Source organism: Ananas comosus, linkage group 3, assembly GCF_001540865.1.
Source record: "Ananas comosus cultivar F153 linkage group 3, ASM154086v1, whole genome shotgun sequence".
Classification (NCBI taxonomy): domain Eukaryota; kingdom Viridiplantae; phylum Streptophyta; class Magnoliopsida; order Poales; family Bromeliaceae; genus Ananas; species Ananas comosus.
Genome location: NC_033623.1, coordinates 1,947,705 through 1,963,539, shown reverse-complemented (window position 1 = coordinate 1,963,539; position 15,835 = coordinate 1,947,705). Strand labels below are relative to the sequence as shown.

The 15,835-nt window shown below is 36.5% G+C and overlaps 1 protein-coding gene across 1 annotated transcript; it reads left to right on the top strand.

Annotated features, from left to right (window-relative positions):
• LOC109707562 (vacuolar protein sorting-associated protein 54, chloroplastic) lies at window positions 315-15,781 on the top strand. Its single transcript, XM_020228914.1, has 19 exons — window positions 315-1,436; window positions 3,673-3,735; window positions 4,113-4,192; window positions 5,617-5,734; window positions 6,426-6,500; window positions 7,416-7,572; window positions 7,675-7,763; window positions 8,038-8,279; window positions 8,754-8,925; window positions 9,020-9,103; window positions 9,262-9,629; window positions 9,864-10,017; window positions 10,856-10,937; window positions 11,602-11,681; window positions 12,849-13,010; window positions 13,134-13,201; window positions 14,652-14,732; window positions 14,833-15,071; window positions 15,310-15,781. Exons 1-18 carry the CDS (start codon window positions 552-554, stop codon window positions 14,969-14,971), a joined length of 3,099 nt encoding a protein of 1,032 aa, XP_020084503.1. The 5' UTR covers window positions 315-551; the 3' UTR covers window positions 14,972-15,071; window positions 15,310-15,781.

The window sequence follows — 15,835 nt, the reverse complement described above, 5'->3', positions numbered from 1 at the left end:
CGCAACTGCATTGAAATCGAGGCCGGGGAGTGTGCAGTTGGAACTCGTAAGCTTCAGCGTTTTTTTTTTTTTTTAATCCTAGCGAAACAAATATGTCCTAAGTTTTTTTTAAATCAAAAAATACTAATATATTTATTATTATTTTTTTATCAGAAGCCAGTAAATATAAATATCAATATACTTTATGCAGTATGAATGAATGTTATAATAACGTTCGTCGCACGTGCGAGACTCTTCCTTCATTAGTCCATCGCGTCTCCAGAAGAATATACTCGTGCGGAGCGAAAAAGCTTAAACCTACCCCGCGAAGCACCGTAACGACTCGTCTCCCTCCCTCTCCCCTCTCTCTCTCTCTCTCTCTCTCTCTCTCTCTCTCTCTCAGATCTAATGCTCTCTCTTTCCCATCCCCTCCTCACTACCCCCTCTCCCGATCTCAGATCGGGATCTCCTCTTCGCCCAAACTAGGGTTTCCCCTTCGTCCCCGGCGATCCCCCCATGCTCCTCCTCCCCCTCCCCTGATCTCCGCCGCCGCCGCCGCCGCCGCCGCTGCGATGGATGCGATGCCTTCCTACTTGGGAAGGCCCACGCTCCGCTCCACCTCCTCCCCCTCCTCATCCCGCTCCGCCGCCGCCGACTCTGACTCGCCATCCTCCCTCTCCTCGGCGTACTCCTTCGCCGCCGCCGCCTCAGCCTCCGCTGTGAGCCAGAGCCTCGCCTCCATCCTCAACAACCCACACGCCGGCCGCTCCGACGCCTCCTGGTCCCTCTGGTGGCCCTCCGGCGGCTCCGCCGCCGGTGCCGGCGCCACCGACACGCCTCCGCCGGCCGCCCCGTCCGTCCCCATCCCCGAGGTCGCCCGCGCCGACTTCCGGCCCTACCTCGACGCCATCTCCGAGCCCTACGCCCGCTTCGAAGACGTCCGCAACCACAGCTCCCGGGAGACCGCCGCCGCCGCCGTCGCCGCCGCCGCCGCCGTCTCCGCGGATGGCGAAGTCCGTGGGCAGGGGGAGGCGCTCGTCGCATGCCTCCGGGAGGTCCCCTCTCTCTTCTTCAAGGAGGACTTCGCCCTAGAAGAAGGTGTGACGTTCCAAGCGGCGTGCCCCTTCTCGCCGTCCCCGGAGGAGAACACGGCGCTGCAGGAGCGGCTGACGCAGTACCTGGACGTCGTCGAGATGCACTTGGTGAGGGAGATCTCGCTGCGCTCCAACTCGTTCTTCGAGGCCCAGGGGCAGCTGCAGGGGCTCAACGGGCAGATCGTGGAGTCGTGCATGCGGATCCGGGAGCTCAAGGAGACGATCAGAATCCTCACCGGAGATCTCGTTGGATCTGCTCGGCAGGTTCAGGAGCTCAATGCCACGAGGGCGAACCTCGTGGCCCTGCAGCAGAAGCTTACTGTGATACTGTATGTAAACCAGGCGCTATCGGCATTGAAGCTGGTGAGTTTCTTGTGCTCCTGTTTACTGCAGTAAAACCAATGTGATCTGTAGTGTTTCTTGTTTATTACTTTTTTTTTCCTGAAATTTTATTCCCGTGTCATGTAGTTGATGCGAGTCGTTATGTAGCTCTGTTATCGGAATGCTTCATTGGACAATGCAGTTTACGTAATAGGATGTTTTCTGTAAATTTTGTGAGGAACATCAATGATGTTATTTTTGAAATAGAAAATATGATTGCTCGAATGGTTTAGAAAGGTAACCTAATCAGACTCAAAACCTAGTTCTCAGATCAGTTGTTACCTTTTTTTTTCAATTTTAATTTTAATTTATTATTATTATTATTATTATTATTATTTTGGACAAGGGATCTTGGCCTTCTTTAATATTTCGTTCTCATTGTATGCTTAGTATCCTTTGCCTGGATAGTGTGGATTTAGTCCATAGTACTTATTCATGATTTTTATTGTTGTCTCAAGGCAAGAATATCAAGCTGATGGAAGTCTTTGTGAATGCCGGCAGTAATGTGGCTGAACATTATGTATTAGAGTGACCTTTGAGGGTGCAAAAAAAATATAGAAGGATGGTTGACTCAAGTAAACTGTTGAAACAAGCCTAATTTAGATCAGTCAAATATAGTTCTTGGTATGTTAAGCAAGTGAAATATGTGCCATTGGCGCAGGATTGTGGCATTGGATTGGTGTCTGAAAGGAAGGCTTGCTAGCTTGCTTAACATAAATATGGAGTTCTTATCCCAGGGACAGCTAACAGTTTGATAAGCAAATCATTTTGTAAGAATCAACTAGATATTCTCCTTTTTTTCTTAAGTGCTAGTTGATGGAAGAGTAATATCAAAGGCTTATTTATTGATCTGAGAAATAATATATACGAATATTTTGGTTGAGCATAGGGGATCTGCCACACTCTGGGCCTGTTTGCTTGGCTGTAAGTGATTTTCGGGTTGAAAATAACTTTTAGTTGAATTGAAATTCAGGTGATTTTTTTTTCCAACTATTTGTTTTATAAAAAGTCAATGGCTTTGAAATTGCAATTATTCCACTTTGTTAATTTATTTTGCTGAAAATTTTCACACTAGCATGTAAGAGAATTAAAATAATTAATTTCTTTATTTTTTCCCATCTCTTTCTCTCCCGTGATTGACTTTGGCACTACACAGATTGAAGTCAATAAAGGTGTTTAGGAAAGTGAAATTACAGGCATGTTTAATTTATGATAATCCAAACAACTGAAGTGGGCATTTATGGCCGAAAACAACTTTACCTCCCTCCACTTTCGGTGAAACAAATATGCCCTATACGGTTGTGGATGAAAGGGTCAATCAGCCATATATTCTCTGGCTTCGTCCGTTCAACATTTTTTTTGTGAACTGAAGTTTAATTAGTTACAATGCCTTGTAATCTGTGATTGAAGTTCAGTCTATGACTAAATTTTTGGTTTTGACCATGTCTTATTGTACAAAATCTACTATATTATCAAGTAGAAACGAGATAGCCAGAAATGAAAGTATTAGAATCAACTTGTCAAATGGATAACTCTTTTGTATGATCTTTTCTAAACATTGTATGGATGCATTCAACCATTAAAGGTGTAACTTCATTCTCTTTGAGAATGGCTTCTGATGCTTCTGATGAAGGTATCTGGTTTATGGAGCAAAGGGCAATCAAATTTGACTAATAGCAGAAATCATTTAGTGATCACTCTCGATTCAACTACTTCCTATTTGCTGACTGGATTTGCAGTGTCGCTTTTATTTAAGTGCTGAACACTGCATATGTCAAGGCCATCTTATTCTGTATATATATAGAGAGAGTGTTTTTTTAGCTTAGCTTTGGTTTATTCAATAAGCCTCTTGTAGAGGGATCTTAAACATTTTTTTGGTGATTGCTCTGCCTTTTCAATTGTAAATTGAGATAACTTTTCTGTTGTCATTCATCATGAGCAGGAATAGTGTGTATAGGTGGTTATATCAGATCTTGACGATTTGTTTTAGCAATATTCGGAGTAGCGTACATAGGTCACCATATCAGATCTTGTACAATGATCATATTGAGCAGTGCTTCTTAAACACTATATGTTGACCTACTAATCTCACCCTTTTTAATGTTGAAGTAATTATATTTGAATAGATTGCGATCCTATTGTAGTACATTTTTAATGCCTGTAATTTTCGATTGATTATATATATATGAACATGATTAATGTGCTCAAACGCATGCAGCTTGTGGCAGCAGCAGACTGTGCTGGTGCTCTAGATGTCACTGATGACTTGCAACATTTGTTGGTAAGTTTTGTATTGAAAAAGATCTATGTTAATTTAGCAGTTAATTATCTTAATTCTACTTTAATTATGGATAGTTTTTGTTGATCAACTTAGCCAAGAGTTCGAAAGAATAATGAGTTTATTTATTTACTGCATGCAGCCCATCTCGTTTACTCGTAATTGAATGTCCTTGTGAAAATTTAGGGCTATAGTTGCATGAATTGGAAGAATTATAATGGACTCTTATAACTTCTATGTATGATATGTATAGCTATTAAAGTTTGCTATGCTTGAAATGTATCTTTACAGATAAAGTTGTTAAAGTTGTCTGTCTCATTGTGTCCCTTCTGTTTTCTTTGTCATTTCTAATTCACTATTATGTTGTTCATATTAAACAGGAGACTGATGAGCTTGCTGGCCTTCATTGTTTTCGCCATCTTCGGGATCACTTGTCAGTGTCTCTAGATTCAGTAAACAGGTACACTTATACAGTTATACTATCTCTCTCTCTCTCTCTCTCTCTCTCTTCTCCTTTCTTTTTCCAACAATGGGTGTGACTATTCTCCTGAGGAAAAAGTTGATGATGAATAAGAGTGGTCAGAACCCTCAACCTTCTACTGTATTGTATCTGGTGTTAGGAGAGGATTACAAGAAGAATATGGAAGAATATATCCAAAACCACTTGTTCTCTGATGATTCGAGGAGAAAGAAGAGGGGTGGGGGGGGCGCTTTGTGAGGAGCAAAGTTATACATGTTAGTTAACTTGGACAAAACTACCATGTAAACCAGGGTTGAACTGATGTTTACAGCTAGGGCATTCACTTAAGAATCTTTTTAATTACAGGGATATGCATGAATTATCAATTATATAAGGGTTTACACAATATTTCGGTGATTTTTAGTGGTACACTTGAAATTAGCCCTTTGATAAAAGATGTAGGTCATCAGTTTTTGCAACTTACTATCAATGTCTGCTTTCTAATCATGGTTAAATATATCATAATATGCTTGTATTCCCACAAACACGCATGACAAAAAGCTTAACTTGGATTGAGCTCTTGATTTTAGTATATTCCTATAATAATGTTCTCTGTTTCTATGTAGATGTATAAAACTAATATATGTATACAGTTTTAAAATTTGTGAGGATATCTATGTGCAAATTGATAGAGGGAAAGGTTAGAGTAACTGATATATATAACTTATTGCTTCTCAACAAACTTTGACCAAGATACTCTGAAGTCTGAAGTCTGAACTCATAATGTCAAGATGATTTCCAAAAAAAGAAAAGATTCTTCCTCTATTCTCAGTCCTTAATGCCTATTTCAGACAGAGTCACAGAGTTTTATCATGTACATTGGTCTTCTCAGAGGGGATTGTTACTAGTACAGTGTACAGTGTCAGTGGTGATGTGTCTGACGATCCAGTCCCAAAATAAGTTTATCTTACTAACATTGACCAACATGTGAAACATCAGAAGTTTCATCGAGTTCCCCTAGATATTTTTATTATTAGATAAGTGCTTATGAAGTTGTTATTTGACACTAATAAAGTGTTTCTGCGATTTTCATTTCACCTGCAAAAGAGAGAATAAGATTTTAACAGTGCTGCCTGAAATATGTTTTTTCCTTCTAATTTTGATTTTGGGCTTTTAATCTTTCTCTGTGATACAACTATTTCAGCATGTACTTCTTCGAAATTCTATTTGAGCTACTGCAGTAGTTATACAATTTTATTGATATTATAAAGATCTATAGCATTATAGCAACCACTTATGAAACTAGGAAGTTGTTTTTTTCATGAACATACCGAATCATGTGACTCTCTTTGTATGCTGTCTGAAAGCTATTCGTTCCATTGTTCATAGCATGCTTTTTAACTTAATAGTATTCATTTTTGTAGCATTCTTTCAGCAGAGTTCCTTCGTGCAGCCATACATGATGTCAGAGCTGTAGATTCAATGATTTTGTCAATTTTGAAACGAAAACCTTCGAGTCTCCTCAATGGGATAGAGGATGAAGTAGGTGCACTATTATCCAGCATTTTTTTCTTTTTTTTTTATGGTTTGTCGTTCTTTGGTGATATTGCTATACTATTGCAATTTATCTCTCCACAGCTTTTGCTGATGGTATGGCCTTGACTCTTTTGTACTGTAACTTACGTAGGATTTTTATATTCGACATTCATTGGAGGTTGTTCACACTTTCTTCAGTTTTTTTGTTTTTTTTTTTCTGTGTCATCACCTAGTGCTCCATTGTAGATTACAAGTTGATGTGGCTTCCAGGTTGAAAATCCACATACTTCATCAAAGTTTTTACCATTCAGATGCTTGCAAGAAAAGTTTAGAGCCTTTAGTACTTTCAGATCATAAATTTGCAACATCTTGCATAAAACTTTTACATTCATCCTTTTTTTTGACACACTAGAAGCATAAGGAAATGACCTCTAGCACGTGTGTTTCATCATTCATTGGTACTGAAATGCTTTATATGATAACAGAAAGTTTTTATTTTCTGTTTGTATTGTCAATGGTTGAACTTGTGTTGACTGTAAATGAATCTTTTGCAAAAGGTTCAATGTAGGGGAAAAACAAGTAGTCCCACTCATCTTTGTTGCTTCAACTAATTCACAACTTTTAACAAATTTATGCAAACCAAACTGTAATTTTGTGCCTCTTTTTCATGTACATAACCATTATTCATCTTCTGTAGGTGAAATTAGATGATGATGAGAATTCTGCCCTCAGAGATCGTCTTCTTCCGCTCATTATTTGTCTGTTGAGAACGGTCAGTCCTACTATGCTTGAGCAAAGTTGATATTACATATTGGTTTCTTTTTCATTCAGAGGAAGTATTTTAATCGTGAAAAATCAACAAAAGTTGCTGATTATAGTGAGCATACTCCCTTTTCCAATGATAGATGATATGGAAATATTTGTGTATTTGTTGATATCAAGAATTTAAGCCAAGGATTAAAGTGCCCATCAGCATGGGCTGTATCCACCGTGCCGTATCGTGCCAGCAAGATATCGGCACAATACAACTCCTGTACCGATGGCATAACTCAAAACCCTCTATTCTTGAAATTAGTAAGTAATTTTTTCAATAAAGTTTAAAAGATTTGATAAAAATACATAATAAACAATTGACATATTTTGTTGCTAAAGAAAATAAATATTTCATGCCATTATGTGTCGGCACACATATTTTTTGTGACCGGCACGCATCGGCATGGCCCGGCACGCACCGTGCCGTACCGTGCCGGCAAGTTTCCGGTACGACCTTATGCCACGGCACTTGATTTGTGTGCCGACACGTAATGGCATGAAATATTTATTTTCTTTACCAAAAAAATATGTCAGTTATTTATTATATATTTTTATCAAATATTTTGAACTTTATTAAGCAAATTACTTACTAATTTAAAGAATAGAGGGTTTTGAGCTATACCATCGGTACGGGGCTTGTATTGTACCGATATCTTGTTGACACGATACGGCACGGTAGATACGACCCGTACCGATGGGCACTTAAATCCTTGGTTGATATTCTTCAGTAAGAATTATCTCCACATGTTTTAGCCTATGTGCTATGTTTTCTTGTTTATGAGACTAAGTACATTTGTAATTTACGACCATCCTCGTGAATTTCTACCGTTTATTGTAGTTATTCGATCACTGTTTCCTTGATATTCTTTATCAGGCCAAGCTTCCTGCTGTGTTGAGGATTTACCGGGATACACTTATCACTGATATGAAAGCTTCAATAAAAGCTACTGTGGCAGAGTTGCTTCCAGTTTTGGTGGCCCGACCAATGGAGGCTGATTTAGCAGCTGCAGAGCGAGTTGTGGATTCAGAAGGTCTTATTATATATCTTCTATTCTTTCTAGCTACATTTAGCTTGCATTATGAATTATCTGAATCATGTGCCATTATCATTCACTCCATTTTTTATTACTCAGCTGGAGGTCCATCGCTGGCAAGCAAGTTGAGGAATCTTTCATCAGAAAGCTTTGTTCAACTTTTGGCTGCTATTTTTAAGGTTGTACAGGTAAGAGGACCCTGCACCATGAACACTCTGTTAAAACAGTCATATGGGCTCTTAAATTATGTGGAAATATAATATGTTTATTGAAAGTATAACCAAACCATTGACAGCTTTCACGTAGCAATGATATTTGTATTGAAATTTTGTTTTCTTTCTGCATATCTTGTAATTGGGCATGAGTAAAGGACAATTACATTATTTTGGACATTTATAATAATGCATAGCATGATGTTTTATGATTGCTGTAATGTGATTTACGATCTTTTAGTGAACACAGGCACACTTAATGCGAGCTGCAGAAGTTAAAAAGGTTATCGAGTGGATCATGGGAAACATTGATGGGTATTATAGTTCTGATACTTCCGCTGTAGGTTCTGTAGTTTCAGAAAGTATCCAAGAGAGTGGCAATCATGTTGTTTCACACAACTCATATCCGCTTGCTCGGAATTCTCCAAGGATTTCAATCTTTCAAGGAAGGATAAATGATACTTCTAGCCCTAGTGCATCCAGGAACTTTCGGTGAGATCTTTGGAGCTTTGATTTTACTTGATGTTGTATTGTGTTTACATATTTACTGCTTATATATTTTGTACATAAAGTTTTAGCCCATGCCTTGCATACTATTTACTATTCTAGGCTCTACTTGGCTTCTTCTGACCTATTGTCTGCAGTAGGCTATATACTTGATTGTAAATTCATGACTGTATGTACGAAGTATATACAACAATAATGAGATCGCAAGTACCAAAAATACAACAATAATTGGATCCAAATAATTTGCACCATGGTGGAGGGATCATGTGATGAGTTGATCAAGTTGATCAACATATCCCTTTATTTTTTTAATCATTTTTTTGAATGTTTTAGAAAATTCTAGCATCTACAGGTTCCATTGCCTTTTAATCATTATTTTTGGTTGTTTAGAAATTGCTAGCAAGTTTTTGGAGCTCTTTAGTGTCATTTGTGTATTCTGATGATGGCACTTCATTCCAGTGCTGATGTATTGAGAGAAAACACGGAAGCTGTTTTTTCTGCATGTGATGCTGCTCATGGACGATGGGCTAAGCTTCTAGGTGTTCGTGCTCTTCTTCATCCCAGGTTGAGACTTCAAGAGTTTCTGAGTATCTATAACATCACTCAAGATTTTATAGCTGCTACTGAGAAGGTATTAGTGCCTTTTCTTATAGATCATCACGAGCTTGCTTGCTTAAGTTTTTTTTTAATGTTTTCTTTTTAATATATACTTTTTCTTTTTCCAGATCGGAGGAAGGTTGGGTTACAGCATTCGTGGAACTCTACAATCACAGTCAAAGGCATTCGTTGATTTCCAACATGATGCTCGGGTGGGTTCAGTGCAAGCCCCTAATATATTTTGATGATAAATTTGTTTGATAACATGATCATCCTTTTCAAGTTATTTCAAAATGATTGGAAATAGATGCTGTTTTGAAATATTTTTGGCACCACTTCCTCGTCTTAACGTCATATTACTCTTTCATAGATGACAAAGATTAAGGCAGTTCTTGATCAAGAGACGTGGGTTGCTGTTGACGTTCCTGATGAGTTTCAAGCTATTGTTGAAGCACTTTCTTCAACCGATTCTCCAGTAAACAGTTTTGAGTCAACTGCAACTGATGGTACTGCAAACGTTGTTGAATCTGAGGCTTCTGCTGGGCAAGACTACCTTAGTCTTAATGAATCAGTTGAGAACTCTGCAGATCACCCCAACGAAATAGCTGTAGCAGGTCAAGAAAGCACAGCTGAATCTACACCTCCTACTAGGATTGATAATATTAAAACAAACGAGCATGTTAGATCTACTTCTCAAACTCTCATGCATGGAGGGGTTGGCTACCACATGGTAAACTGGTTAGTCATCTCAACAATTAGACAAGCTCTGATTATTTGTCTCATCATTTTCGCTCTTACTAGTGTTTTTACGTTATTGTCTACATTTCTCATGTTAATCAGGGCCATTTTGTCTCCATTATATTTCATGTCTTTCTTGTTCTTGCAATTACTGATGGCCATATTGATCTTTTAGCTAAAAGAATTGATATTTAGTTCTGTATAAAATTTGTGCCTGAAATTGTTGACGTGCAGTGGTTTGATGTTGCTGAAGATGTTATCTGAGTATGTGGACATCAGTAGATGCTTGCCATCATTATCATCTGAAGTGGTCCATCGTGTTGTGGAAATACTGAAGCTTTTCAACACTAGGACCTGTCAGCTGGTTCTTGGAGCTGGTGCTATGCAGGTATATTTAGTGATTTAGCCTGTATATCATGTTATAGCAAACTATGTCTTAAGTCTCAAGTCAAACAGCATTCCTCAATAATGATACAGGATACTGCTTAATTGACAACAATATGGGTGGGTTCCTGGAATATCTTGCCAAAATCTTGCATGCTAGTGTATGAACTCTGCCATTTTTTTAACATTATGAAATGATGCTACAATTGTGGAGGTACTTTGAGGGTTTGACCTTTTAAACATGCACTTTGAAGTTGTGCGGCTTGAGCCTTTTAGTTTTTCTTTTCTTCTTTAATTATTTCATAATCGTTCCTAGCATTTGTGGTTAATCACCTTGTAGTCACAGAACACGAATCCAATATATCTGATGCATGATATATATGGAGACTTCTTCAACTAAGTTGTTGTTACATTGGTTTCATACTTCTTGATTTCTATTCTATGCTTAAACAAGGTTTATTTTCTAATTTTTTTTTGACTGCATTGATTTTTTAAGCTTAACAAGACTTAGCAATTCACCACAAAGCAAAATGTGCTTGATAGTTTACATAGTTACGATAGAAAATAAGGATGCATTTTTCAGATCAAATATACTTTCAGTTGCTGTCAGCAAGCCCCCTGTGGTAATTGACCATGAACATGGTATGTGCTATGGCACATTAGTCCTGATACTTTGTATGGTTAGTACAAACCTGTATGAAAGTCATTAAGATGTGTTGGCACTCTTGGCTATATTTGTTGTACTAACTAGTTTGTATTGTATATTGTTATGATAAGCTTTTTTTATATTTTGAGTTCTTTTTTTAGAAACGTTTCACGAATTAGCTCATATTGATTTTCAGGTGTCAGGTTTGAAGTCCATAACTTCTAAGCATTTAGCTTTGGCTAGTCAAGTTATCAGCTTTATTTATGCCATAATTCCAGGTAAATGTTTTATTCCCATCCTTCGCTCTTGGGAAGCTGTTACTTTGACTCATTAATAATACATTTTGGCATTTTAAAAGTCTTTTCTAATATATTGTAGCTTGTGCCACAAGTCTTTAGGCAGTCTGCCCATATGCCTACATATCTTAGGGGACCCTTTGCCTCGAACAGCCTAGCTGCCTTAATAACATTGACTCTTGACTTTTCTGAGGCTACAAATTTGTGTGTTGAACTACTCTCCCATTTCTTTATCTCAATGGTCAAGCTTAGGAAATTCCAAAACATACTGCAAAGAAATGTCAAAAATGATGACACGTCTGGCAATGACTGCAAACTTCTATATAATTGTCAAGAATTTATTATTGCATAGATTACTTGAATTTTTTAAAATTGTTGCACACCATTTTACACTTTTTCATCATAGTCTAAAACTGATAAATTCACATATGAGATTGCAAATTTGTAGTGCAGCTGCCATGTCATATAATTAGGAATTCTATCTGCTTACTAAGGTTGATTCTTTTATCTTTAGCCCTAGTTACTTACTTTTTGAATTATCTGCACATTTTATTCTCGCTGTTTATGTCTTTTATTGCTGGCAACCTGTCATATTTGATTTACTTAGCTAATTCCAAAACAATTTTGTATATGCATGTAAATAAAGATATTCGGAGAGTTCTTTTTCTTAAAATACCTGAGGCTCGTAGAGCCCTGCTGATGTCTGAGGTTGATAGAGTTGCTCAGGTATGGCATCTGTAAATTTTTTAATTTCTGTTTCATATTTCTCTTTTCTCTTCAAAGCCTGTTTCTCCAGTTTTTCAAATGGGTAGATATGAGAATGAATACTGTATGCTTTATGTTCGACATTTGTCTAGTATCTGCAAGGATGCCTTGGCAACTTATTATTCTTGACTTTAGTATTCATTTGTCGAACGGATATCTAAATATTTGCCAAAGGCTTGTCCATATTCAACCTGAAAATTGGCAGTAGTAGGATTTAGTTTGTTTGAATTAAATAAAATTTTTTAGTATTTTACAATGAGCGTGCTTTGTCATTGTATAAAAATCACTTATTGACTTTGTGCATTATCTGGTTTATGCTGCACATGTCCAAACAATCTCAATCTATTTTCATGTGACTCCATGAATACGACACCTGGCTTTATAGGGTGACATCATTTCTTACTCTTGTTTTTTATGGCTATCCAACTCTTCTGCCTTGAGCATAACTGGTTTAGAAAATTAAGGGAAAAAGAAAAAAGAAAAACACATGACGCCACTTTGTTGGCTGGAATGATCTTTTGAACAGGGGAAATTTTTTAGTCAAGAGTATTGTTTATGATGAGGTAGCCAAGTTAATTGCATCAAGTTCAATCTTGGTAAAACATAGTATTGGAGCACTCTTTTAGAAAGAAATGAGAGAGAAGAGATGAAAGGATGTATATAAGTGAGAGAATAAGACTTGTTGGAGAGATGTGAGTAGATGAAAGGATGTATGCTCAAACTTATTGCATAATGAGTCAACTGGAAATAAATAAGGTATAGACTGAAAAAATATGCTGCATTGTATGGGTAAGTGCATCTTAATTCATGTTCATTTGTTATTATATTCTGAACAAATCATTTATATTCTTCATGGAAATTCCCGTTTGATTCCTTGAATGGAGCTAATTCTATATGCAAAATTGATGTTCCTTAGTATGAATAGTCACATTATATGGTTTTTGTTCTTTTATCAACTTATTGTTACCAGTAATGCGTTGATGGAGATTTATTATTTAACATTGTTAAAGTTAATGGCACACTGTCTTGTGATTCAGAAAAGTGTGCTTACTCTCTTATTCTCTCTTATGCGGTCAGTTTGACAGATTTTCAAGTGCTGTTTGCTTACATTTTATCCTTCAATATCAGGATTACAAAGTTCATAGAGATGAAATTCATACAAAGCTGGTTCAGATAATGAGGGAGAGATTGCTTGCAAATCTACGTAAGCTGCCCCAAATTGTTGAGGGCTGGCATGGACCTGAGGATAATGATCTGCAACCGAGCCAATTTGCTAAATCAGTCTCTAAGGTCTCTTAATGCTTGACCAGTTTTTAATTTCATTTGTCTAAAATTTCTTTCTGTAATTGTGGTTAAAACTTTCTGTGTTGACTATTGATTAAGTTTCATCCGAATTAATGTCTCTGTTTACAGGAAGTTACATATCTTCATCGAATTTTATCTCAAACTCTGCTTGAATTAGATGTCCAAGCAATTTTCAGGTAAATCTCTGGGTTCTTACGAAATATATTGTGGTACTTTTGGCTTGTAAAATTGCAATATGTGTCTATGTATTATATTCTTTAATTAAATGAATTAGCTAGAGCTATACTTGAACATTGGTAGTGTTTAATAATAAATACTATGCATTTTGTAGCTGAAACATGCAAGTTATTTAATTTATAATGTATCCTTTTCTTTGATTTGTTGTACTATATGTTTTCCACATTTTATATATTTCCCATTCTTATTTTCATTAAATACTGGATTAAAATCATTCCTTCAGTATTTGATGTTTTAATCCATACATTGACAAGTACAACGTTGTCTAATACTCATCATGAGAACCTAATTAAAAACAATCATTCCATGAAAGCATTTATCTAATACTGCTGTAATCAAGAAGATTGTGGTGCTAAGCATGTTGCCGCTATGGAGTTGGTAGCTATTAATAGAGTCATGAGAAATGTTTTTGACCAATGATATATTGAGTTAGATTACTTTTCTACTTAAGTGTGTCAGTACTAGAGTACTTCGCACCAGAGTATCTCTTCACAACATTGCATTGAAATTAGAATAGCAACTTATTTAATGAAAATTGAAGGAAACTAGGAAAACGCTGACGCCAAACATAAGGAACCTTATATTATAAACTGCATTAGATTAACAATATCCTAGTATCAAATATTAAATTGAAAATTTGGACTTATATAAAATTCAGATAAATAAGCTATTGAGGATTATAAACAATGATTCTGGAGATGAACATTGTGAACGACTTTTACAATAGAGATGTTTTTTGTTCTAAATAGTTTAGAAGTTGCTTGAAAATTTATTTTTAAATGATATGCCTGTATTTAATGTAGGGGCAATTGCTTATATATACCTTTGAAAGTTTTCTGACTTTCTGATTTATTCCTCTTAGAAGGCTCATATTGAAAATACTTTTTTTACGTTCCAACCTATTTCTAATATATCCCTGGAGTTAAAATTTGTTAATGAACTCTGTTATCTCTATGAAATTACTATTTTGCCCTTACAAATATATCTTTCTACCATCACCGATTTTTCTTATTTGCCCTTAAGTTAGGGGTACAAAACGTATTTTGCTTTTTAGTTTTTTCAAATATACCCTTACACCATCACCAATATTTCTTATTTGCCCTTAAGTTAAGGGCAAAAGTGGCATTTTATTTTTTTTTAACTGTGGTAGATATTTAACTCACGTTTAACCCAAGTTAACTTAGCGGGTGGTAACTGTAGGGGTATTTTGGAATAACGGAGGAACATATGAGGGGTATATTGGAAAAAAAAAAAGAGTAGGGGTAAATGAGATATTTGCGAAGTTTTAAGGGGTATATAGGCAATTATCCCTTAAATGTATTTTGTGTTCTGGTGAGACAATAAAAAATGCTAATGTTGAATCGTATTTATGACACTTTTTTTATGCAGGCAAGTGGTTCAAATTTTCCATTCACATATAACGGAAGCATTCTCAAAATTAGATGTGAATACTCCTCAAGCAAAAAACAGGTATATTTAATGCACGATAGTTCTTCCCTACTGCTAATTTCCAGATGAAAACATTTGCCTTGAATCTGACGCTTTTGTTGCTTGTTGGTTATCAAACCAGACTGTGTCGAGATGTGCAACACATTCTTGGATGTATACGAAAATTGCCATCTGAGCACTCGAGTAAAGATGGTGTACCAAATTATGGTCTCCTCGATGAATTTTTGGCTGAGAAATTCGGTGCAAAAGTAAGCCAATAAATGACGTGTATTATAGAACCCTTTTTTTTATGAGAAGAATCTATTTGGTGGTGGGATCAACTCCTAGACATCGGCTCTTTATTCATAAATTCGTTTGCAGGTAATACTATGAGTTAAATTACTTTATGAGTCTACTCGCTCTTCCAAATTTAAGAATATGTGCAGTTGTTTTCGGATTTTCTAAACAAATTTGGTCAAAGGATTGACATAAATTTTTTGTTCAAAAATTTAGTGGAAATACCAATATGCTTTTGTTGAAATTTGAGATCCACATGATGAAATTAATTGTTAAAATTTGCCTCAAGCCAGTAACTTTCTCTCTTTCGGAAATTGTGCAGGTAATACTTCATTTTTTGTTTGTGGGCAATTTGTGGAACTCTACCACCATTAAGATGTTACATCGCATGAAACACAGTTATATATGAGGGGATTCTCAATCTCGTTTTACATATTACCGATCGAAATTTTGAGTTATACCATTTACATACCATTTCTCAAGTCGAGTTACTAGTCGCATTTTGGTTTCTCAATTTGTAGAGCCTGTTCCGGCATGCTGATATTTGTAAAGTACGTCTTCATTCGGTGAGTGTACATGAATTGCTTACAACTTATGCTGTAAAAATCTGAAGCACTAAACACCACACTTAAGTGGTGTTCCATGTATTGGATTCTGTAAAGGATTTATTTGTTTTTTTTTTTTAAAGCTTTTAATTATGAGCAATTTTAAGTTACTAAAATGTTGGTTGTAGACAATAAATTTGCTGGTATTGTTATGCGCCGCCAATGGTGAATGAATGTCTTTTCTGTGTGCATCCTTGACGTTCATTCAAAATTTCACATGCTAGGCCCTGCTCTCAATTGATC

Excerpts from the sequence above, each read along its gene's own strand:
- LOC109707562 (XM_020228914.1), top strand. The coding sequence starts at position 552 with ATGGATGCGATGCCTTCCTACTTGGGAAGGCCCACGCTCCGCTCCACC. Across the intron at positions 8,926-9,019 it reads TTATAGCTGCTACTGAGAAG|ATCGGAGGAAGGTTGGGTTA; the intron begins GTATTAGTGCCT and ends TTCTTTTTCCAG. Across the intron at positions 13,202-14,651 it reads GATGTCCAAGCAATTTTCAG|GCAAGTGGTTCAAATTTTCC; the intron begins GTAAATCTCTGG and ends TTTTTTATGCAG.